The 22567-nt window shown below is 36.1% G+C and overlaps 2 protein-coding genes across 2 annotated transcripts in view; one reads left to right on the plus strand and one right to left on the minus strand.

Moving 5' to 3' along the window:
• The first annotated feature begins 5 nt into the window (after positions 1–5).
• sec22c (SEC22 homolog C, vesicle trafficking protein) lies at positions 6–5530 on the plus strand. The gene is made up of 7 exons (XM_041968748.1): positions 6–224; positions 815–1026; positions 1227–1390; positions 1547–1726; positions 1835–1953; positions 2163–2228; positions 2327–5530. Exons 2-7 carry the CDS (start codon positions 845–847, stop codon positions 2525–2527), a joined length of 912 nt encoding a protein of 303 aa, XP_041824682.1. The 5' UTR covers positions 6–224; positions 815–844; the 3' UTR covers positions 2528–5530.
• Positions 5531–20915: 15385 nt separating this feature from the next.
• vipr1b (vasoactive intestinal peptide receptor 1b) overlaps positions 20916–22567 on the minus strand; it is a 58067-nt gene continuing 56415 nt past the window's right edge. The window contains exon 13 of the mRNA XM_041968737.1: positions 20916–22232. Coding sequence (XP_041824671.1) covers positions 22041–22232 — 192 coding nt within the window. The 3' untranslated portion in view covers positions 20916–22040. The remainder of the gene's footprint in view (positions 22233–22567) is intronic.

Raw genomic sequence — 22567 nt, forward strand, 5'->3', positions numbered from 1 at the left:
CTACCTACAAGCAGTATTTAAGTTAGCTCGCTTGACAATTTTGAACTAAGATTTTGCCCTCTTGTTATTTAAGGTTATTCAAGTCATCTATATTAATCATTAATCGCAATCATTTATGTAAAGCTGGCTTCCTGCTGTTTGTGTATTTCTTTGATATGATGCTATAGTCAGCTAACTTACAGTAGCTTTGTAATAAGGTGCAGCATGAATCCCAGAATAATGAGGTAAGGTGTAAAGAGATTAAACGAAACATTTATTTACCTTAAATATAAATATAGATTCCAAATGTAGCTTAAAAACAAATAATCTGCATAGTTTTCCTGCCTACGCATTTAAAGTCGTCATCGTCTTGTAAATCAGTTGACAAATAATATATATCTTTTCCAACTTTGAGAAATTATTCAAATTCACTGCCAGGCTTTTAGATGTTACTGATAGATTTAACAGAATTAGTGAGAAATATTTTTGTATGATTATTGCACGTTTGTTAAATCCATTATTTATTAGGATGTCGCTTGTAGCTGCCAGTTTTCATTATTACAAGCCTTTTCTGTGTTATTTGCTGAATTTGACAGTCAGAACTTGGTACCTTATATTTTCTTTTCATTTAGATAATAAATAGCTGTTGATATAATTAACAGAACTGTACTTTAATGTATTTTAATGGCACCACAAACTACAATAATATAACATGACTGTTATAACCTCTTGTTGATATAATTTACTACAAGACTGCTATTTAAAACTGAGATGGAATAATATGTAAATTTAGCATTAGTGATTGTCTTGTCTTTCCCTCTCCTTCTACTACTAGGTTGTTCGTTCTTCATGGACCCAGTGGATCATGTCTCTGATCCTGTTTGCCTTTGTGGTTCGGGTCAGGGATGGACTTCCCCTGTCAGCCTCCACAGACTTCGAACACAACCGAGAGCTTCAAGAGAGGAAGCAGCAACTCAGAACCGTTAGCAAGTCACTGGCCTGCTTTCCTGACAGGGGCACCATTAAGGGCCAGCAGCTCAACATTTAGTAAGGACTCAGGACACAAAGACACGGCAGACTGATTCATAGCAGAAAGACACAATGGTCTGTCTAAGGCAACTGTGTGTGTTCTTGATTTTGTGACGCAGAAGGCAGACACAGTGACACCATGTGAGCTCAGGGCATCCGTGTCACACTGAGTCAGGCTGTTTGTTTACTAAACACCTTTTCTCTTCTCACCTGTTCAGCTTCGTCTCCTCAGAGGGTGTATCCTACATGACTGTGTGCCACTGCAGCCTCCCTGTTGCTAAAGCCTTCTGCTTCCTGGAAGATCTGCGTTGGGAGTTCACAGCATGCTTCAATAGCACTGTTGTTTCCTTGGCAGCCAGGCCATATCCATTTTTGGAATTTGGTAAGGGAAGAGAAATTGCATAATCTATATTTGATACTATGGTTTTATAAAGAGTTAGGCTCTGAATTAAGGTGCAAATGCTTAACATTGTTGTCAGCTACATTTCGATTAACATATTAGCATATCCAAATCTAAATCTTCTTTTTTGTCTGACAGATAGCACTATTCAAAAGCTGAAGCAGCAGTACAACCAAAGTGGTGGTCCGGCACTTGAGGTGACTTTGGCAGAAGTCCAAGAGGATCTGAGGAGAAATCCACCACAAGTAATTAACTTGGATGAGGTGCAGCTGACCAACGGCATTGCAAATGGCCACATAGAGCAGGGTCTTGCATCTGGTAAGGCTTCTTATAAACAGCACATTTACAGAAATGAAATTAATAAATTATTATTGCCTAAGGTTATTAATGAATGAATTCCTGTTGTCACTTTCTTTTGTCTGACAGGTCAGAATCAGAGGCTTGAACCGGTGTCAGCATCAGGCATCCTTTCTCTTGTCCTTAATATCATGTGTGCATCTTTGAATATGATTCGTGGGGTGCACCTCATGGAGTACACATTCCAGGTATGGCCAATGTTAAGATCTAATCATAATTATTTCAAATAAACAATGGCTATTGGCTTACAAACGTTCAGATGTTTGTAATCTGAAAATAGTCGTGCATAACATAATGATACTTCTAAAAATAATTTTGATTAATCAGTATGAGCATTTTCATCAAAGCACGCCTTCTTCTACAAAACATTTATTGTATTTATTTCCCTTTTATACAGGATGATTATGAAGGCATTTCAAATGTTGTGGCATTTCTTCTGGCATTTGTCTGCTGTGCTTTTCAGGTAAATATCAGCTCACATGCTAACAGAACTGTATTTTATAAACAGGAATGTGCTAATTTGAAACTTTCTGGTGCTTCTCCTTGTGACTGGCTCTACAGTGCCACCTCTACCTGTTTCACTCACCTCTGAAGAAACTAAAGTCCTTTGGTCTGTTGAGTGTGATCGTCCTATGCAACTTGTACCTGCTTGGCATGAGGAACGTGTGGCAGTTCATCTTTCACATCTCTGTCGCCTCAATCTCCACCATTCTCATTCTCACTCGCAAACTCCAAGACAGAATCAATGACTGTGGGGTTTGAGGAGCACTGACCAGTTTTAATGCACTGCACCACTCCAATGGTCACCACAGTAGAAAACAACAGGGAAGTAAATGGCTCAATCAAAATTTCAACATTCAAGTACATATTTTCATGTGTACAGTAAATACTTGCACTTTGTTTATTTTGTTTTCAGGACTGCAGAGAGAATACAGGCAAATGCAGTTATTTATTGATTCTTAAAAATGTCTTATTGAACTTTAAGTAGGAAGAAAAGGACACATTTTTAACTGATGAAGGAGTTTTTCAGTCAGAGTTGCTGACCAAAGTTTTTCAAATGAAGACAATAATGTCGCTGTCTAAACAGCTATGTTTGATTTAGTGGCTCATGTATTTCTACATTAAGCTTCAGCTTTGTTCTGCTTCGGCAGGCTTTTGATTATCTTTGCATAATCAGTTTACAACGCTGGGTGAAGATTTGTGATTGTTTGATTAAAGATGATTTAATTGTACTTTTAAGATATGAACACATTCTTTCACTGTTAAGATTTTACATTTGTAGGAGTATGATACATAAATTATTTGGAGTAGTTTAAATGAATATTGGTGAAACTTAGGGATAGTGGGTTGCTCCTTTATAGATTACTTTAGAATTGTCCCTATTTAGGCTACTGTAAAAATAATAATATGCCTTAATGTGTGACAGAACAAATGCTGTCAGTTAGTTTTATTCATTCATTTACATTTTTACTAATCAACCAGGCTAAGCTGCTCTAAATTTAAAGGCTTCATTATTTAATGATTTTACAGTCATTAGGTGATTTTTGTAGGCCTGCAAGGTAAGATGTCGAAAACTGTTGTTAGCCCATAATCACCCAGTACCCAGTAGATTTTTTTACCATCCAACAAAATACTGCTAAATTAGTTCTGTCTCTTTTTTTTTAATTTTTTTTATCATCCTCATTGTGAAATTGTGAAGCACTGATTTAATGTTATAACTTGCTAAAACACAACTGCACTATTAGGTTAAGGTTTTGTTGTGAAAGATTTTGCAATTTTTTTTTTTTAATAATTGCATAATTGGGTTTAGCTGAAATTATTTTTTTATAAATTATTTTCTGGACATATTTCCTCCGGACAGTTATCTCTCTATCACAGCTCAGCAGTGCTCATGAAAAGAAGGACATTAGCACAAGCTAATTTAACGACTGACAGTGACTAGCTTATTATCTGGTTACGTACTACAAATAGCAAAGTTTTTTTTTTAATTTACAACTTTTGATAACATGGCTTTCAAGCTTTACCTGAATTGTTATTGCCACTGCAGACGAGGGAAATGTAACATAAGTTGCTGCACTACTATTAGCTTGCTGTTAGCTTAGTGAAAATATTTTGGGAGCAGTAGAATAATTTTTTTATCTTTATTTCACCATTCTGTCTGTAGTTCCCACATTTCTTTAAAAATGAAAATTATTTCATTTTAAAATCTTGTTTTCTCCACCTTTGTTTACATACAAATGGCTCGTGCATAAGGCCTTTAGTCTCCGTAATTAGACCACATGAACAGACGTTGTTTTAGCTTTGTTGTTCTTCGTACCACATAACAAACTATTTTCTCTGTTCTTATGAAGTATGTATTGGTCTCAAGCCTGAGAATATGCTTGCTTTTAACATTGTTAGGCAACCGGCACCATCTTGAGTGTAATTGTTAGCATACTTGCTCTTGTGCTCTTATACTACGCTTGTTACTGGAGGATTCCACCAGGGGGCGCAACTCAGACAAGATAGAGTTGCCAAATTTGTAGAGTAGAAACAAAACAGTAAACATGGCAATAAAGAGGATGTTAGCATTTGGTTAATATTGAGGTCACAAAAAAATGAAATCACAGCAGTAGTATCATAGGTTGTATATGAGGCCCATAAACTTTCCATAATTTTTACGACTTTTGACTATGTGACCTCATATCTGGCTAAATTACTTGGATGTTGCAGTCTGTGAACACGTAGCATTAAGTTCCAAGGATTTGCACAAATACACAAGACAACCATGATACACAGTATGCATAATTAAAAGTATATTATTGGGCTTTAGTATAATTATTCTTTTATTTATACAATAACTAAAAAGAATTGCATCTATCAAGCAAAATGTTGACTGTGCTAGTAACCCAACATCACAGCAGCTCTGTAAAATCTGTCCTTAATATTTGAACCATCATTTAATCAGGAAAGTTCATCTGACAATTTAAACTTCTGTTCTTCTCAGGAGGAAAAGTCTTTTCTGGTTTAGCTGTGTAGTTAGTTAGCAGTGTGAACTATGTTTTTTTTTTTTAATTTTTTAATTTTTACTTTTTTAGTTTTATTCTGAACTCTGGCTCAGTGCTAAGAAATAGTAAAATTAAATATGCAGATGGAGGTTTTCTATGTCAGAGTTCAAGCAGAGTTATCATCCTAGATTCTGAAATGTTCAAATATAGAAAATGTAGCTAAAAAGAACTTTCACCCATAATGCTGCTGGGTATTTCCTGTGCAAGAAATCAGTGATGTTTTTTTATACAAATGAGGTTTTTCTGATTTCAGAGTTGTGTATTTACAGTGCAGAATTAATAAATTCTAAAACAATTGTTAATGTTTTGAAGATATACACATTAATAATCTGGGAAACATTTTAATGAAGGGTAATTATCTTTATTGTTTTTGAACTAAAATTGAATTGCGCTGTGTCAACAAAACATGGCAACCATTGTTTTCTGACATATTTTTTTCTTTTTTTTAAATGTTTTGTTTGCAAGTTTGAAAAACCCCTCTCAAATGTGTTGAGTCTTTTTTTCTGGACAGAATCTCCAGTTTAAAACAAAGCTCTGTAACATGTATCAGATTTGACTCTCATACGTTTGATTTAGTGGTTATTATGGCTGCAAAAGTATTGTAACCATGTTATTCATTGTAACTGCCAAAAAAACACTGGGGATTATTGGGCTCTATTTATTTTTGTAATTTTTTCTGCTACGGTGACATTTCATGAATAAATAGTGTCTTTTCTCATTTGCTGCACATTAATGTGTGAATACAGTGAATTAGGCATTCAACAATGCTCTGAAAGTATTTTAATGTTTCAGCATAAACCAGAACTTTACCAGTGTATCTTTACAGTTGTACAGCAGATGGAGCCCTTTCACTGTGTTAAGTGTGTCATTCCAGACGCTGGCCCAGTCAATAACAATCTGCACTTAAAACCGATGACCTGCTCAGTGTTGTTTGACCAGTAGGCAGGATCTACCCCCTAAGACACACTTTCATCTTGCATGTGCATGTGACAAATAAACAACTTGAAGCTGCACCCCTATACTTTTTTACAAAATGAGGCAGAGATGCATACAGAAATGTAAAAAGGAAACAAAAATAAATGCGCTAGAAGAAAAAGAGGAAGAAAAAGCAAGACTGGAAATAATTTGAATGTAAATATGACTGAATTAAAGAACGTGTCAATAGATGAATGAATAAATGAAATTTCAGATCAAAATAAAATGCATAAATCATGTTGGCTATGACAAAAAGTTAAAAAGAAAATTATACAGAAATGAATTAAACTGAAAATTCTAGTATAGAAAATTCTGGTATAATTTATTGGCATATCAATTTGATTATTGAGACATTTTTATAGCTTTATTTATTTTGATTTTGTCAGTTTTGGTTCTCCATACTATCATTGAAACTTCGGTAATAGAGCAAAGAGACATGACGTTTCTGGAGAAATGAATGCAGAGACCTCGGACATGTGATTCATTGTTTGCCACTTCAGGCATAGCAGCCTGAAAATGGGTTACGTGGTAATCAGTGGTGGAGCTAGACTTTCTTGGGTGCCCAGAGGGTTTGCAAGACTTTATCAGGGGGTCCATGTAGTAAGAAAGGAAATGGATGGGCTCTTCTCTCAACACACACATACATTGCTATGACAACTGATGTCATGATAGAGAAACATGAGAAATAAAACATCTTTACATGAATAATCTGGATGACCATCTGGAAATATTTGCAAGAAGTTCAAAAAGAGCCATAGAAAGGCAAGGTGGTTGTTTTGGGGGTGCAGTATGTGGAGCTTGATGTAGTAGTGGGTAAATTAATTCTGATCATCCTATACAAATAAAAAATATCTACAGGCTATATTTCTCCACAATTTTATGCTATAACTTACTTTAAAATCAGCTACCAGCCTACTAGCCTCTTGTTTAAATTACACTGGATCATGTAGCTCTAGCTTAGTCAGCACTAAGTAAGTGGATACTGAGGTACTCTTTGAGGATTCTTTATATTTTATTCTCAGCCTATGTAAAGAAAAATCTTGATTGAGTTGATGTCCAATCCCTTAATACACTCACTGAAAACTATATGACATTATCTTAAAACTAAACAAGCACTACCATGTAACTAGATAATAACACCCACTCTTATGTGTCTTTACTATAGTAAGGCACACAGATTTCTTTCCTCTCAATGTTGTGCAATGTCACTGAAAACCAGTTTCTGACAGGCACAAACTCTGCAGCCACGCCACTCAAGCATTTGTCAGATTCTAACCTGCTAATATTTAAGAATTGCTAAATAAGACGATAAAGGTATAAGCTGACACACTAGTTCAGCATGTTCCTATCATGACATGACAAGACTGAAGTTATTCAGTCAATTAGTGATGCATATATTCTGATTTCTTTGAAAGAAAAATTCTCCTTCAGAGTAACACATTAACATTACACATTGTGACTGTTTGTGGGATGCTGAAAAACACGTGGTGCAATTAAAGAGACATAATTTAAATACCTGACAAGCCTCAGAGATTCCAACGAAAGCTCTGAGAGCCTTCTTCACAGATCTGGAGCCTCTGAGGCTTATCTGGACAATGATAAGCCAGCACTGATAATTTATAGGAAACATGAAGGCAATGGCTCATTCAACCAAAAGTTGAGAGCTTATGTACCTAACCCAGAAGGTAATGCCTTGGGTCTGACTTTAATACACAGTACCTAGCAACCAATTTTAATAGACTGCACTACGTTTGAGTGATAAAGTCATAAACAGCTAATTGACCCACATGCAGTGGACAGATGTGTGAGGCATTTCATTTCATTGAACAGAAATGGACTAAAACATATAGGTAGAGGTTAGTGGTGGAAAAAACAAACAAAAAACAAAAAAACACAATCCTTGAGGTTTGTATGCAGGGTCCTCCCCACACAAAAGATCAACTAAGTGCAAATGGGATCCTCACAAAATGGCATGTAATTAAAAAATTTACAGTAAGGGCCTTTTCCCATCAATTTCATTCAGATTTGACTGTTCTGACCATCATTTTAGCCGTCCAGAACAAAATGTTTACAGGTAGCAACATGCACATAGTAATATATCTACAATTACTCTGTTATGCTCTGTGTTGATACCTCATTTTGAAAACAGCAAAAAGTCATAGATCTATTGTGTAATTGTATTAAATCTGCCAAATTTCTGGTGTCATCACCTACATGTGGGCACAGTTACATTTTGTATTTTTTTGTATTGTATTCTTGGAAATATGGTAGAATGAAATCTCCAACCCTGAATATCAGCTCATATGCAACAAGAATTTATAGTTGGATTGTGTAACTGGTGACTCTTAACTTGTTGATGGAGCTAAGGGAAAGAGGCTAATTTAATCAGTTTATCAGTTCAACTAAAAATATAAATAATTCTTGAGGTGTAATATTCACTTTTGCAAGGTGTCACTTCAATTAATCTTTGGATTGTGTGTTTTAAAACTACAACAATCTGAATATATCAGTAAAATTTCTCAAAATAACTTATTCAGAAGGTCAAGCCTGCTGACAGAGTGGTTGGAGGGAGGGTCTTCTGGAATAGGATTGTGTGAAATTACTCTGAGCCTTAGTGAATTTAATCAAAGTAAGTCTCTCTGGCACCTACTCCTATCTTTTTAATCTTTTTCTCAGTTTCTCTGCCCAATGGACAGCCTCCACTTCCATTTATTTCAAATACATCATTCATCTTTCAGACCAGGAACCTTGAGTTTCAGCAGTCTCTCTGAGAGAGTCCCAGAAATGGAGAATCGCTCTCTGCCAACACAGACGGCAGATAAACACTTTGCTTTTATCCTTGCATTTATGATTTTGTGGCACTTGTATGACACAGATTTTTCCTATAAACTCCACTTCTGCATTACACCTTCGATATTTACTGTCTGCTTTAGTAACAATGATAGAAAATATTACACTCACACCATGTTCCAGCAACAGCATGATGATCCCTACTCAGGTACTTCACAACTTAAAGCTTGTTCCATACGCTATTTAGGATGTTAAACAGGTCAACATTCTTCCTCTGCCATGTGGATTTGCTGTCCTAATGGGTGGTCAGAATAAATAATTAAAGAAGAAACCATGTCTTGATGCTGAACAGTAATGACTGCATCTAAACTACATGTCATCATACTTACAGTAAAGAATAAATTAGACTAATGGTTGGCGACTCTTGAAGTTACATATATGATCCTTTACAAATATGAGGCGACATGTTATGAATAGAGAATGTGAAGACATGTCATGCTGTGTTGCTGGGATAGGAGTGCCATCTTCTGCTCTGTTGGTTTTGTCTAGTATAGAATTGGCTAAATCTGAAGGAAAGTGAAGAAAAAAAAATACAAGGTGGACCATATTGGAAATAATTTAATCTTTCCACTTAATTAATGACCTTTTATTGTGCTGAAATTTCATCCCCCACAAAATGTGACAAGTTATAATACTTTTAAATACATTTACCTATGGTTTTGTTTCGTGTAGTCACATGTAATTTAATTTTTTATTAACTATATTGATACTTATTAAAATGTGTATTATTCAACTTACAGAAGACAGACATGCAAGTGAAAATGCAGAATAGAGTGTGACATAAATTTAATTAAATATCAGTTTCACACAGGAGTGGGGTTGCTGTGTGGAGTCATCACAGTTTCCAAGAAAAATTTCAACCCCAGTTCAATGGGGAATTAAATACAGTGAGGATTGAATAAGTTTGCTGGTGACTCTACTTGTCACTTTTATTTCTTAAATTGTTTGCTGTTTGGTTTAGAAAAACGTATTACTTTGGGTTAAAATAAACACTTTTGGCTAGGTTTAGGCAACTAAATTCAGTGGTTAGATTAGAGAAATTGTGTTAAAATAGTCCTCTTTGTGTTTACTTAATTTATTTCCATTACTTTCCTTGTTTGCTTAGGCAGCCGGGTCTCAATGCAAATTGTGAAACAGTAAAAACTTGTTTAGAGGCAATGGATAAAAGGCAATTGCTGTTATGAGGGCAGAAAGCAAAAATAACTGATGTAACAAGAGAATCAATCTCTGCAAAACAAAACAGGAAGTCAAACTTTTTAAGAAACAGAAGACAAATGAATTACAGAATGAGGCTGACTAGAATAAAAAAACTAGGAAATAAGAAAAATACTAAACACAGAATAGGAAATAGACAAATCATACTAAAATACAACACAGGGAAACACAGCCTATTTAATTAACCATGTTAGAAGACAATCTTTTCCCATCTGCAACAACTATGCTCTCCTGTTTCCTGGTTATCCACAGTAATGAGCCACCTTGATGGTGAAAACTCTACCACCTCTCAGAAAAACTGCAAAATGTTTTAATCTACTTAAACAATTGACCAGTTCTTGATTTGTGAGGCTGGGCTGCATGATCTTCATCATATCTGAAAATCAGTGGTGTGCTGATGAAGATCATGTAGCACATGACCAGGGGTGTAGCACAAAATTCTGGGCCCTATGTATACAAATCATCTTGGTGGGCCCCTATGTGGTCTTGATGGATAGTTCTCATGCATATATTTCCCAAGTTATAAGACTAAGGTAATAAAAATTATCTAAGTTTAACCTTTAAAAGGCAAAATGGCTTCTGTGGCCATTTTCCTGGTTCATCTAGCAGAACCAGCTTCTTACTGTCGACCTGTCCCTCTCCTCACTACCTTCAGAACAACATTCAATTCCCATTTCTAGACTTGAATCTTTTATATCTTCTCTCTCTGCCACAAGGACAGACCCCGTACAAGCTAGATACATACATGATTATCTTAACCTGCTTATAGCATAACATACAACACAATAAAAGCTACTTGATGTCAGTATTACTAAGATTCTTTCATTTGAATCAGCTGCAGATGATTGTTTGTAAACCGAGGAACTTAAGTGCCTCCATGAACTCTTCTTGTCTCATGTCTTCAGTGATTATCTGGACAGGATGATGGAGCTGCTGCTGCTGATGTGTCTGAAACAGAGGACCACGTCATGATACTGAGCTTTGCTAATACTGATCTTACAATGTTAAAGTGGTACTGTAAGGTATATTTGTATGATTGTTAAACAATAAACCATTTGCGAGGCTACACCAACAAACACACGAGTCACGTTTTGTATTGTACCTCCTGTCTTACTGTGGACTTATTCTACGCTGTATCCTACAACAAGCAGGCTGGACAACTTTCTGAACCATATCACTGCCTTTAATGCACTGAATGATGTAATTTGGTAATAATTATAAGACAGCCCATTTTCCTTTTTATAAGGTATTAAATCAAAAGCACCAACAGTAGGGGTTATAATATTCAGACTCACATCAGTAATTGTGATTTATTTTATTAATGTAAAGAATTATGATACATAATTTGTTATCAACATTACAGACTTTGGGGTCTGGTGCATTCAGTTTTTCAGACAACATGGCACCTTCACAATCCTACAAGTCCATTGATACCAAAATCGATTCAAAATGGAACTGTTTTTTTTTTTTTATCACGAGGTCCATAAAGTCTAAAGATTTGCAGTAAAAACCTGATGAATTTGTGATAGTAATCAATCTTTTTTGTCCCTAAATGAATCCTAACATGTTGCCTACTGACCACTTTTGCTCAAACTGTACGTTAGTTCAGGTGCTGCTCACCTCTCTTCTCCATGAGATTAAAGAGAAGCTGCTGGCCTCACTTCATTTTCTTACCCAATGTTTTGTTCATTTTGTCACATCTCCAGGTCTTTGACCAGGGATTGTGTTATTTACATGTTGCTGCTAGATTGCATCCCTGCGATCGGCTGCGGATCAGACTGTGACCTTCCTCCTCATCCATCTCCTCTTTGGTTGGTCACCGCCTGTTTAGCCTTATCTTTGGTGGGACCAACCTCTACACTTCCGTGATTGGACAGCTGTCGTTCCGCACTTCCTACCCAAGGACCAATCAGCAGGACTCCGGGTCTTTAAAAAGGAGGAAGCGTCAATACTTGAGGCAGCTGTGGTACATTAGGTGCTCAGTTTGCCAACTTGGGATTGTGGTCGAGACGCCGGTCTGTAAGAGTAACTTTGTGGTTAAGAGCATTTAGTAAATTCCCTGTAGTTGGTGCACGATTGTGCTTTTTGTGTTTGTTAATTGAGAAGAGACGATCTCAACTTTTGTGAGGAGCCATTTGTGTATAGTTTGTATAGGATTTTTGGTTTACCTTATTAGAAGACTTTTGGTAGTTGATTTTTGGTTTGTATAGAAGGCTTTAATTTGTAACGATAAGAATAAGTGTAATACTGTGTTTTAGTTTGTTTATTTCTCTAGATTTAACCGTTAATTGATAATTGTTAATTGTTACCTCATAGTGAGGACACCTTTTGTTAATTGTTTTCTTTTTGTACCGGACAAGATATTACCTGAAATAGGACACCTTTTGTTGATTTATTATTGAAGTTCTTTTGTCAAAAACCTGGGATTGTAATAAATTGTTAAATATCTTTAAGTTGGTCTGATTTGTTTTGTTATTGACCCCAAATTCCCTAGATTTTTAAAAGGAGACGTAACACTTTTTCTCTCCCTTTTCTGCTATCCAGGCTTCACTTTCATTAGGAAATACATGACTTTCTCTTCTGGGTGTCTGGCTGTGCTCTATGTGTAGCTGGGTTGAACAGAGCTTTGCAGGTGTGGATTAAACTATTTAACTGTAGAGGGGTGATAGGACCCTCAAAGAACATCCATCATTATTAGTGCAAAATGTATTCTCTCTATACCTTCATTCAAGGAAACTGACTTTGATGTTAATCTTAATTAGAAAATTTAAAATAAACCATAAAAATGTTTTAACCGCAGGATTTTCAATGGCCTCCACTGTGCAGTGGCCTCTAGGTAAATAGTACCACTGAAGTTGTTTCTTATATCTGACATAGCCCTGTAGATGGTACTTTTTGATTTCTGTGTGTGCATATTATCCAAGTATTAACATGCTGGCGTTTTATTTGCATCCTCTGATGTTACAGCGTTGATATAGCTTCAAAATTCTTTCATAATACACTTCATGTACTCTTTTTGCTTTGATCTTGGTCCTGTTTCAGAAATTTAGAGAACACACAGATAGTCTAAAATTGACTCTGTTATTGGTCCAATTGCTCTTGTGAGACTATCTACAAAGTGATTGCAAAAGAAATACTAGAGTGGCATAAAACATAATTATTTAAGGTCTTAGCTTTGATTTGTGTCCTTTTTGGAAATTTAGTGAAACACATTTTTTCATCTCAGGAGTCATTGCATCACCTTAGCAATGAAAACTTAAAATTGACCATGAAGTCAAAGTGATTCACATTTTAAATTAACCTTTTATGCATCCTCTGCTGGCTTTACATTAACCAGGTAAATGTTATATATGTATTAAATGTATAACAAAGCAACTAACAGAAAAGTTGAATTGGAATCAGCCATGTTGGAATCATCCAAAAGGTTTTTACATCTTCCTGCAACAGAGTTGTCACATATGTCATGTTAGGGCTAAAAACTCCCAACACTACTCTCTGGCCTCCCAGTCTCATTAAAGAGTGCTCTTAGCACATCCAGTTCAAAGCAAAATACAATGTGATCAAAATGATGAGCTAGAACAGGGGTGCCCAAGTCCGGTCCTCGAGATCTAGCATCCTGCAACTTTTATATGCAACCCTTCTCCAACACACCTAAATTTAATGTCATCTGCATGTCATTCCGCTCTGCAGAGGCCTGGTAACGAGCCAGTCATTTGATTCAAGTGTGTTGGAGAATTGTTGCATCTAAAAGTTGCAGGATGGTAGATCTCTAGGACGGGACTTGGGCACCCCGAGCTAGAACTTTAAATACTCCATGAGCCAAACTTTCCACTTGGATTATGCATTCAATTCAAACCTGAGATCAAACGTCCTGTCATTGTATAAACGTAAGGAGCAATTTCCCAAGCTTGTTTACACGGTGATTAAACATGAATCAAAGAGTAGAGCTTTCAAACCATTTCTTCTGTACTGTGTTGGCAAAGACAGGTTCATATACTGAATTTAAGTGTATATGTTGGAGGAATAGCTTTCCAAACAGAGGTAAGTATTAATCATAAAACAGTCGGTCTGTAAAAGCAAAATGAAAGAGCCACAAAACAACAAAGCAGAGGACCAAAGGAAAAGGATCGACTTCTCTGTAAAGCGGCATTTTTTTTAATCTTCACATGATGGAGAAAGGAATTGCTTTTGAAGTTTAGAACACTGTTTTATATATTTTTTTTTTACATGGGAATTGTACAAATAAATTGTATGACACTTAATATCAGACCCTTTTACAATAACCAAGTGTTCTTAAGTGTTCTTTTAAAACAGATATTTATTTCTATGAATGTTCAGTGCTTAACATTTTTTAAATATCTAAATAAATATACCTTGGTAAAGTAGTATATTCACACATCCGTGAGTAGCAAAGTGTGATTAGAATATAATCTGAGGTTGAATTTAGAGTCAGCTGCTAATTTATGAGGATAGCCATAAGATTCAAGAGGAGAACTACTGAAGTCAAAATGAGAATGGCGGGAGCTCCTGTGCCTTTCAGGAGAGCCGAGCTCCCCTTAGCTCCTCGTAATTCGAACCCTAGTTAGAAGCATGACTTGTGGAGTTCAGAGTCTCTCAGGGGTCAGTCCTTGGACCTCTTCTGTCAAACTTGTATTTGCTCCCTTTGGGTCAAATATTACATGACTTTAACATGAATGATCACAGTTATGCAGACGATACTTTATGTGTCTTTATCACCAGACGACTGCAGCCAAATAGTCTTGTTGTGTTAGCGTTTAGAGCACATAAACACCTGGATGAGGGAGAACTTTCTACAATTAGATGAAGACAAAACTGACATTATTCTGTTTGGTAGCAAAGAGAAGAGGGTCAGCATTGGTAAACACCTGGAGACTCGGGCTCTTAAAATCACCAACCAACTTTGTAACCTTGGAGTGTTGATAGACTCAGACCTGACTTTCAGCAGCCACATCAAAGCTGTCACTAAGACAGCTTTTTACCAGCTCAGAAACATCAATAGAATTAAAAGTTTAATCTCCCAGAAAGACCCGGAGAAACTCATCCATGCACTGATCTCCAGTAGTAAATGGTCTTTTAAGAGGACTTCCTAAAAAAAGCATTAAACATCTGCAGCTCATCCAGAACGCTGCTGCTAGAGTTTTTACCAGGACTAAGAGATCTGAACACATCGCACCAGTTTTAAAATCTTTCCACTGGCTTCCAGTCAGTCACAGAATAGATTTTAAAACCCTTCTGATCATTTCCAAATCCCAGAACGGTTTAGGCCCAGAATAAATCTGTAATATATTCAGAGAATATAAATCTAGCAGAGCTCTTAGAGCCAAAAACTCTGGTCAACTAGTCCAGACCAGAGTCCAGACTAAGACTTATGCTGCAAACAAGTGGAACAAATCACAATGATGAGTCAAATTTTCCCCTTGGATTGCTGCCTTTTACTACCTTTTAAATTCTTTCTTTGAACCATCTCTAATGCTTTTAATGTTTTATGAAAAACACTTTAAATTGTCTTGTATATGAAATGTGCTATACAAATAAACTTGCCTTGCCTAGAGGCAGTGGTTTGCATGCTAATTTGTGAAATATTAATGAACTACAAGATGATACTGGTTTTGAGCCAATCCTGGGTACATAGGTCATCAAATGATTGAGTTGATGTGCCTGCAAAAAGTAGGTGAAATTTTGATGACATGATATAATGGACAACTTTTCTTTTGATCACAATTTAGCTTATCTGAGGACTGCAGTGATGATCAAAGTGTCCTCGCAGTGGCTTGGACACAGCTTTTTTGCTCAGTCACTCACCTTTCCAAACTTTTTATTCATCACATAAATATTTAACCTGTCTCATGAATCTTGAAACATGCTCAAAGGCAAAACACCTGTCTTACATTTTAAGAGACTCAGGGACTCTGAGAATGACGTCTTTCATCTTCTGACATGCGCTAAGATGACATTGTCTACATGGAATCTGACAGCTGCGACCTGAAACACCCAAGAAACCTAAATATTTAAAATAGAAGAAATCAGTGTTTAAATCCAGACCAGAACTGCAGAATATACAAAAAAGAAATATAAATTTGCTCTGAATATATTTGCTTAACATGTTACATGCATAATCCTTAAGGCATATATTTTCAGTAAATGCAGCCAATAACCTTTGAGCCTGATAATCCGTTAATTTACAACCATTACAATTCCCATGAATACTTAATCGTGTTATATGCACTTTCATTTCTACTTCATGAATAGAGCTAATGAAACATTAGAGCCAAAAGCAACTGATGTGAGGAAGCAGGCATGACAGGATGAGTTTGTTAATCTTTTTACAGCACACAGACTCGCCTTGGCTGAGTGAGCACTGCAGTAAAAAGTCCACCAATCTCAAAGCAGAAAGCCAACCAAAAAACCTGAGAAACAAGATAAAGATTAACTCCAACAGCTAGAGCTTAATGTACACAGCAAACTGGCCTGACTTGTCAAAAATGTACGTCAATAACAATTAAGAAAAGGTGGAAGGAGAAGGGATTTCTGACCGGTAGAGGGATGAGTGACATTTATTAGTGGATAAAAACACACTGTAAGTTTTAACTTGAGGAAAAGTAGAATTTAACCTTTTTTGTAAAAGTCCATGTGAGCAACAAAACATACTTTTAGCGATGGAAGTCAAATTAAACGGTCACCATGTGAAGAACAATTTAGCAAAGTGTTACAGTTTTTATATAATTTTGTTTCATTTGCATCACGGTATAAAAAGAGAAAATATTATCTAAGATAATAAAGCCAACGGGGGAGGGGCGCTTAAAGTAGTCCGGTGTTCTGTCGAAACGTGCTACCTTGGTGAAATGTGGTACCGCATGCTGAATTTATAGGTTTATCTGTCGATCTGTGCTACCCTATCAGAACAGAATCCTGTGCACTTTTTAAAATACAATTAAAAATAGTTAGTTAGTTAGTTAGTTAGTTTTGACCTTTTAGTTTTGACTTTGACCTTATTAATGCAGGTGGGATGACAGTTTGAAGGCCTCCATCACAGTATGCTACTTTGTATTATATATTTATGCAGGTTTGGATGTTTTTGCAGTATAAATTACCCCATCAATGCTACCTTATATATTAACACAGGTGAGATGATTTAACAGTGGAAGGTTTAAATGACCCCATCTCTATGCTACCTTATATTTATGCAGATCAAATGATTACACAGTGTAGATTAGTAAATGTAGAAATTCACATGTTACATAATAGGGAAACACTCAAAATAGTTAAAATAATTTATAATGTACAATTTCTGTGAACATGCATATAAATAAATAAAAATTTATTTCACTAGAAAGTCTTACAACACGGACGTAGAGCTGTAATCCCTCACCAGTATAAATCAGCTCATAGAAGTGCATTACCAAATTCCACCATAAAAATGGGCTAACTTGTACAGTAGCCTATATTTGAGTTACAGCTGACGAAAGCCTCAACACGGAGGTGAAGCTGTTGAGACATGGACTTTGAGGGTAGCATGGATTTATGTGCGTGTCCTTACTGCACACTGAAATGACATTTGAGTGTTGTGTGCATGTGCAGAAGGCATCGTTAGCATATCTCCATGGTTCGGATGAAATGTTAGAATACTGGCACTGTGCCGGTGTTACACCAAAATCTGTTGAACCTAGGGGGTGGTGGCCTTTCTGTGTGGGGTTTGCATGTTTTCCCTGGTTCTCTCCAGGTTCTCTGGCTTCCTCTCACTGTCCACAGACAGTTAATTGTTCAATCTAAATTCTCCCTAGAAGTGAGTGTGTGTGAGTGAGTGTGTGTGTGTGAATGGTTGTTTGTCCCTATCTGTGTTGGTCCTGCGATGGACACCTGACCAGGGTGTACCCTGCCGCTCACCTGCCAAAAATGCTGGGATAGGCTCCAGCTTCCCCATGACCTGTAATGGACTAAGCGGTACAGTAATAAATGAATAAACAGATTTGTAGGTTATTTTCATCTAAACATATAAACAGTGATAACAGTGATAAAAAAAGTTCATAGTGTCTATAAATTCTATAGCTGATTTAGTTCTTATGCTATCAGACACTTAATTTTAGCATAATACCTACCTGACATAGCCTTCCTCATCTGAGATGTCACTGGATGTTCACTGAGGCGGTGTTGACCTGTCAATCTGACTCATCAGACAACAATATATCATTTATATATATATAATACTGAAATGCACAAAATGTCTCTTTATTTGTCCCTCAACATATAGGGGAGAAAATCTGCAAACAATAAATATTTGAGTGACTTACAGATAATCTATATCAGTGAATAAATGCATGCATATTCATTATATCACTGATGGACATTTATGGAGATAAATTACATTAAAGCAATCAAATCTGCTTTGTCTCATAAACTCTAAAGCCCTTAAAAGATATTTAGTCTTTTAAGGACACATCGACCCTTAGTAGCATCCAGCTCGAGTGAAAAAGTACAGTCATTACTGAGATAATTCCCTTTGTGAGCTTCACAGAGTGCTCCCAGTCATCTCAGCTGTCTGGTACAAACACATTTTTTCAAGTTTTATGATGGTGTAACATTTTATCACGAGAATCGTTTGTGTGCTTGCATATTAAAAGTGTATATTCAGTCATTCTCTGTTTCTTAAGCATAAACATTATGCTATTTACAGACATGCAGAGTGTGAAATATTAATATTTAAAATGTAGAAGAACACATTTATTAGTTACAGGGGTTTGTGTATTTGCATGAACTACTGAAGTATGAAGCTTTCAGTCAGCGTTTTGTGAGTCAAATAAAGAGTTTATCAGCTCAAGGCCATGCTCCTGTCTGGTAGGCAGCAGAAGCACCCAGAAAGAATGTGTAAATGGGGAAAAAGAGATAAATAAATATTAAACTTCCATCTTTTTTTTTAATTTTTTTAATTAATTTATTTCATTTTGAGCAGAGCCAAGTCTTCGGCAGGTCAAAAAGACTTTTTTCCATTAAACTTACAGATTAGAATAACAACAAAATCAGTTATAATATCCAAAATCATTTTCTCTTAAAACAAAAAGTGGCTTTATAAGTACACAACAAGCAAATAAATATGTGCAGTACATTTCCGATACTAACCACTTTTACACACATTGAACTAATTCATACCTCACATACACGAGACAACATCCAGTTTGCAAAGAAACAAATTCATAACACACATAGTTTAATATCACAGAGTATTTACTTCTTAAGTGCACATTTGAATGTTTGCTTATTCACTGTCTTATTTTTTAATGTAACCCCTGTATGAATTGCTTTAATGACTTTGCCAAGTTACCAAAACACAAAACACTCAATCCGAGTGACAAGAATGGCTTCTTTAATATTTACAAATCTATTTACATTCAGCAAGTTTACACCACTACATTAAACATTACCAACAACAGAAAACAGGCACTGAACAATGAAGTCCTTAAGGTAAGAGTAAAACATTACATACTGAAGCATGACACTCATTTGCTTTCTTGTTGCTTCATCTTGCCAGATGAGAAATTTGATTTCAATCTGTGAAAAAGGCTCGTTGGCTCAGCTTAATCATTTGAATTCTTAGAGAGAAAAAGGTTTTAAAAAATGAGAGAAGCTGTCACTTCAATCCTTCAACAACATTAAAACCAGATCAGTGCATCTATAAAGGGATATTTGTGGCTGAAAGATTTATTAAGTTTTCTGTTAGGAAAGAGATTTTCTTTTAACCTAAAAAAAAAAAAACATATGTGGAACAATATGATTAAAGTGCAGCCATTGCATTGTTTTTTTTCCCCTGTCAGCATTATCTATGAATGACATGCAGCAGAAGGAGCCATTTTTACGTAAAAACCTGTTGAGCTGCACTTTTTCCTTCAGAAACAGATGCTACAATAAAATCAGATCAAATACAGGTCAGATATGTGTTTATATTTGATTTGTATAAAAAACTTATAAACTTATATTGCACTCTTGAAATTGAACCACATGTAATCTGAAAATAAGATGAGAAAAATGTTTCATCTATGGATATTTATCACTGAGAATAATCAATCAGTCACTTTGATTTTTCCACATAACTGAAGTGATTCATATACATCCCATCATGATGGGACCTGAACACATCCCATTAGCATCAAGATTACTAGTATCAGATTTTAAGATGTAGAGCATGAATAATGTGTGTCTGTCACATTAGAAAAGAGAAGACTAAAGAGGGTCAAATAAATATCAAACTTGTAAATTAACACTTTTAACAAGTTGATGGGAACGTTCTTCTCTCGCCTAAGTTTCAGTTATTACATTTTCTTTATATTGCAGCTTTCTAATCTAATCTAATCTAATCTAATCTAATCTAATCTAATCTAATCTAATCTAATCTAATCTAACCTGCAAATTCACCACTTCCTCCCCTTTATTTCACCCAATTTTTATGACACAGACGTTGCATCCTAAATGGATAAGTTGAGTTTCTTCACCCTCTTTCCCATAAATATGCCAATTTGGTATTCATATTTTAAAGTTTAACATTTTTTTTTTGTTATGTTATTAATTTCTCTGTTAGGTCATGGTCTTCTGGGTTGGGATGCTTATGATTAATTTATGGATCTATATATTTTGAATGTGTTCTCTTGCATGAACACGCAGGTGACTTTCAAGTCTAACCCAAGTGGGCTGAGAAGCATGGTGAAAACCTTGATGTGACAGAGCCAGTCATCCCTGTCACCTTGCTTTGCTTTCCAATCATACTCCAACACTTTCTACTGACTTGTCAGCTTCAAACTCTTCCAGTAGAAAAGTTTAAACCTGACACGTCAATGGAGAACTTAAGGAATTGTTGAAGGGTTCAAGTTTATGTCAGACTGCCGGCTGCTTCTGCATGTATTACACATGTTCATTATAAATCTGAGGCTTTTACTTAGCTGTTATTCTTCACGAGAAACCCTGTGTTGCTATAGTAACAAGCTTGTACAAGAGAATTTTGTTTTGGCTTTAAAATGTACATGCTGCAATAACAAACAATGATTTATTACTGGCACTGCAAAATCCATTTGGCACTAAAATTCATAGTGTTTCATTTTCTATACACTGTACACATGTTTTGTCTCCACCAGAGTAAATGTAAACATTCAAGGAATGAGTTGTGTAAAGGCATTTCCTCTCCAGAGCTGCTTCGCAATGCAACAGTCTCAACAGCCTGAGAACTGTTTCTTGAAAACTCGGAAACCAGGCAAATACCAGTGATAAACCTCCCAGACTGCCTGAAACAGAGCCTGGAATAAAGGAAACCATTCCCACCCATCAGAACAGAATCACACAGACCCAATGGGAGAGCTGTGCTGATACAAGCGAAGGCAAAGGGCAATCAGTCTGTGAGACTGATAGTGCACAGAAAGGCATCTGTGCTCCAGAACCATCACTGTGAATCATCGTCACACTGGTCATCCAGTCAGAAGCTACAGCTCTCATGCAAAACTCTGCACCGATCTTTCTTTTTCTGCATGCCCTCACAGTGAGGAAACTAAATATTGCATACAATTTTGTTTATCTTAATTCACTTGGTATTATTTAAACCACATTTCCTAACAAAATTCATATACTCACACCTTTTTGCATGTGTAAGACTTCCGCTCAGTTTCCTCTATGGCTGCAGCTTAATTTGTTATTAATTAATTAATACCAGATTTAGTTTTTCTGTCAGTTCAAAATCACATCAGATTGTGTGTCTGCTGGTGCAATTCACATTTCTATCTCTCGTTTTAACACATTCATATGTGATATGTCACTTTGCCCTGTCTCTGAGAAAACAAGAAGCTTAATAATCATTGTGGAAATTACATGTAATGATATGACTCACAAATTCACCTGTTGAGGTGCTTTAAAAATTTAAAGCATAAAGAAAAGCTGAACAGTATTCAGATGTGCAAAGGTTATGCTTCTGAAGTGATGGCTGTGTCTCTTTGTCACTTTAACTTATTTTCTGAAAGATGTGTGAAGATAAAGGGCCACTTAGAGAATGACTTCTTTTACCCTCACCACTACCGAGAGCGTGCATGTGCCAATGAGGGAGTGTTTATTTTTATCATTAAAGAGCTTCCATATGCTGCGTCTATGTGCCTAATGTTTGGCATGAAAACATTTTGTACATGTTTAGCTTTTGTGGCTCATATGCAAGACAAGTCATCTTGACAGGAGGATGAACCCCTTCGGGTTTTGGGGCTGCAACGTGTCAACATGGTGATCTGGGTGCTGAAGTTGTTGCTGCTGCCAATAGATGGATGTTGGTATTTGGTGTCTGAGCCCATGTATCTCTGTAAGTGCCACCTCCTCCACTTCCTTTTGATCTCTCCTTGGACCTACAGGGGATCACAGTAACAAGGAGTGTGGGCAACAAAGTGAATGTCAAGTACCACTGGACACAAAAAAATATCTCTATTGGCACATAGATATGAGTACAAAGAGACGGGAAGGACAGTTTGAATCTTGATACATTGAGAGAGCTATCAATCTTTTAAGTAAAACAGTTTTTTGCATAGCTTTTTGTCTACAATGCCCCCTTTGTTTCACTGTAACCTACATCCCATTGTCAAGCTGGTGGTACTTTATTGGTACTGACTCATATCTGATCATAACAGTTTGACAAAACCACATTCAGAAGAGTTTTGGAATATATTCAGCTGTATGTTAAAGT

The sequence above is a fragment of the Melanotaenia boesemani genome, chromosome 18, assembly GCF_017639745.1.
Source record: "Melanotaenia boesemani isolate fMelBoe1 chromosome 18, fMelBoe1.pri, whole genome shotgun sequence".
Lineage (NCBI taxonomy): Eukaryota > Metazoa > Chordata > Actinopteri > Atheriniformes > Melanotaeniidae > Melanotaenia > Melanotaenia boesemani.

Excerpts from the sequence above, each read along its gene's own strand:
- sec22c (XM_041968748.1), top strand. The coding sequence starts at position 845 with ATGTCTCTGATCCTGTTTGCCTTTGTGGTTCGGGTCAGGGATGGACTT. Across the intron at positions 1,027-1,226 it reads GGCCAGCAGCTCAACATTTA|CTTCGTCTCCTCAGAGGGTG; the intron begins GTAAGGACTCAG and ends TCACCTGTTCAG. Across the intron at positions 1,727-1,834 it reads AGAGCAGGGTCTTGCATCTG|GTCAGAATCAGAGGCTTGAA; the intron begins GTAAGGCTTCTT and ends TTTGTCTGACAG.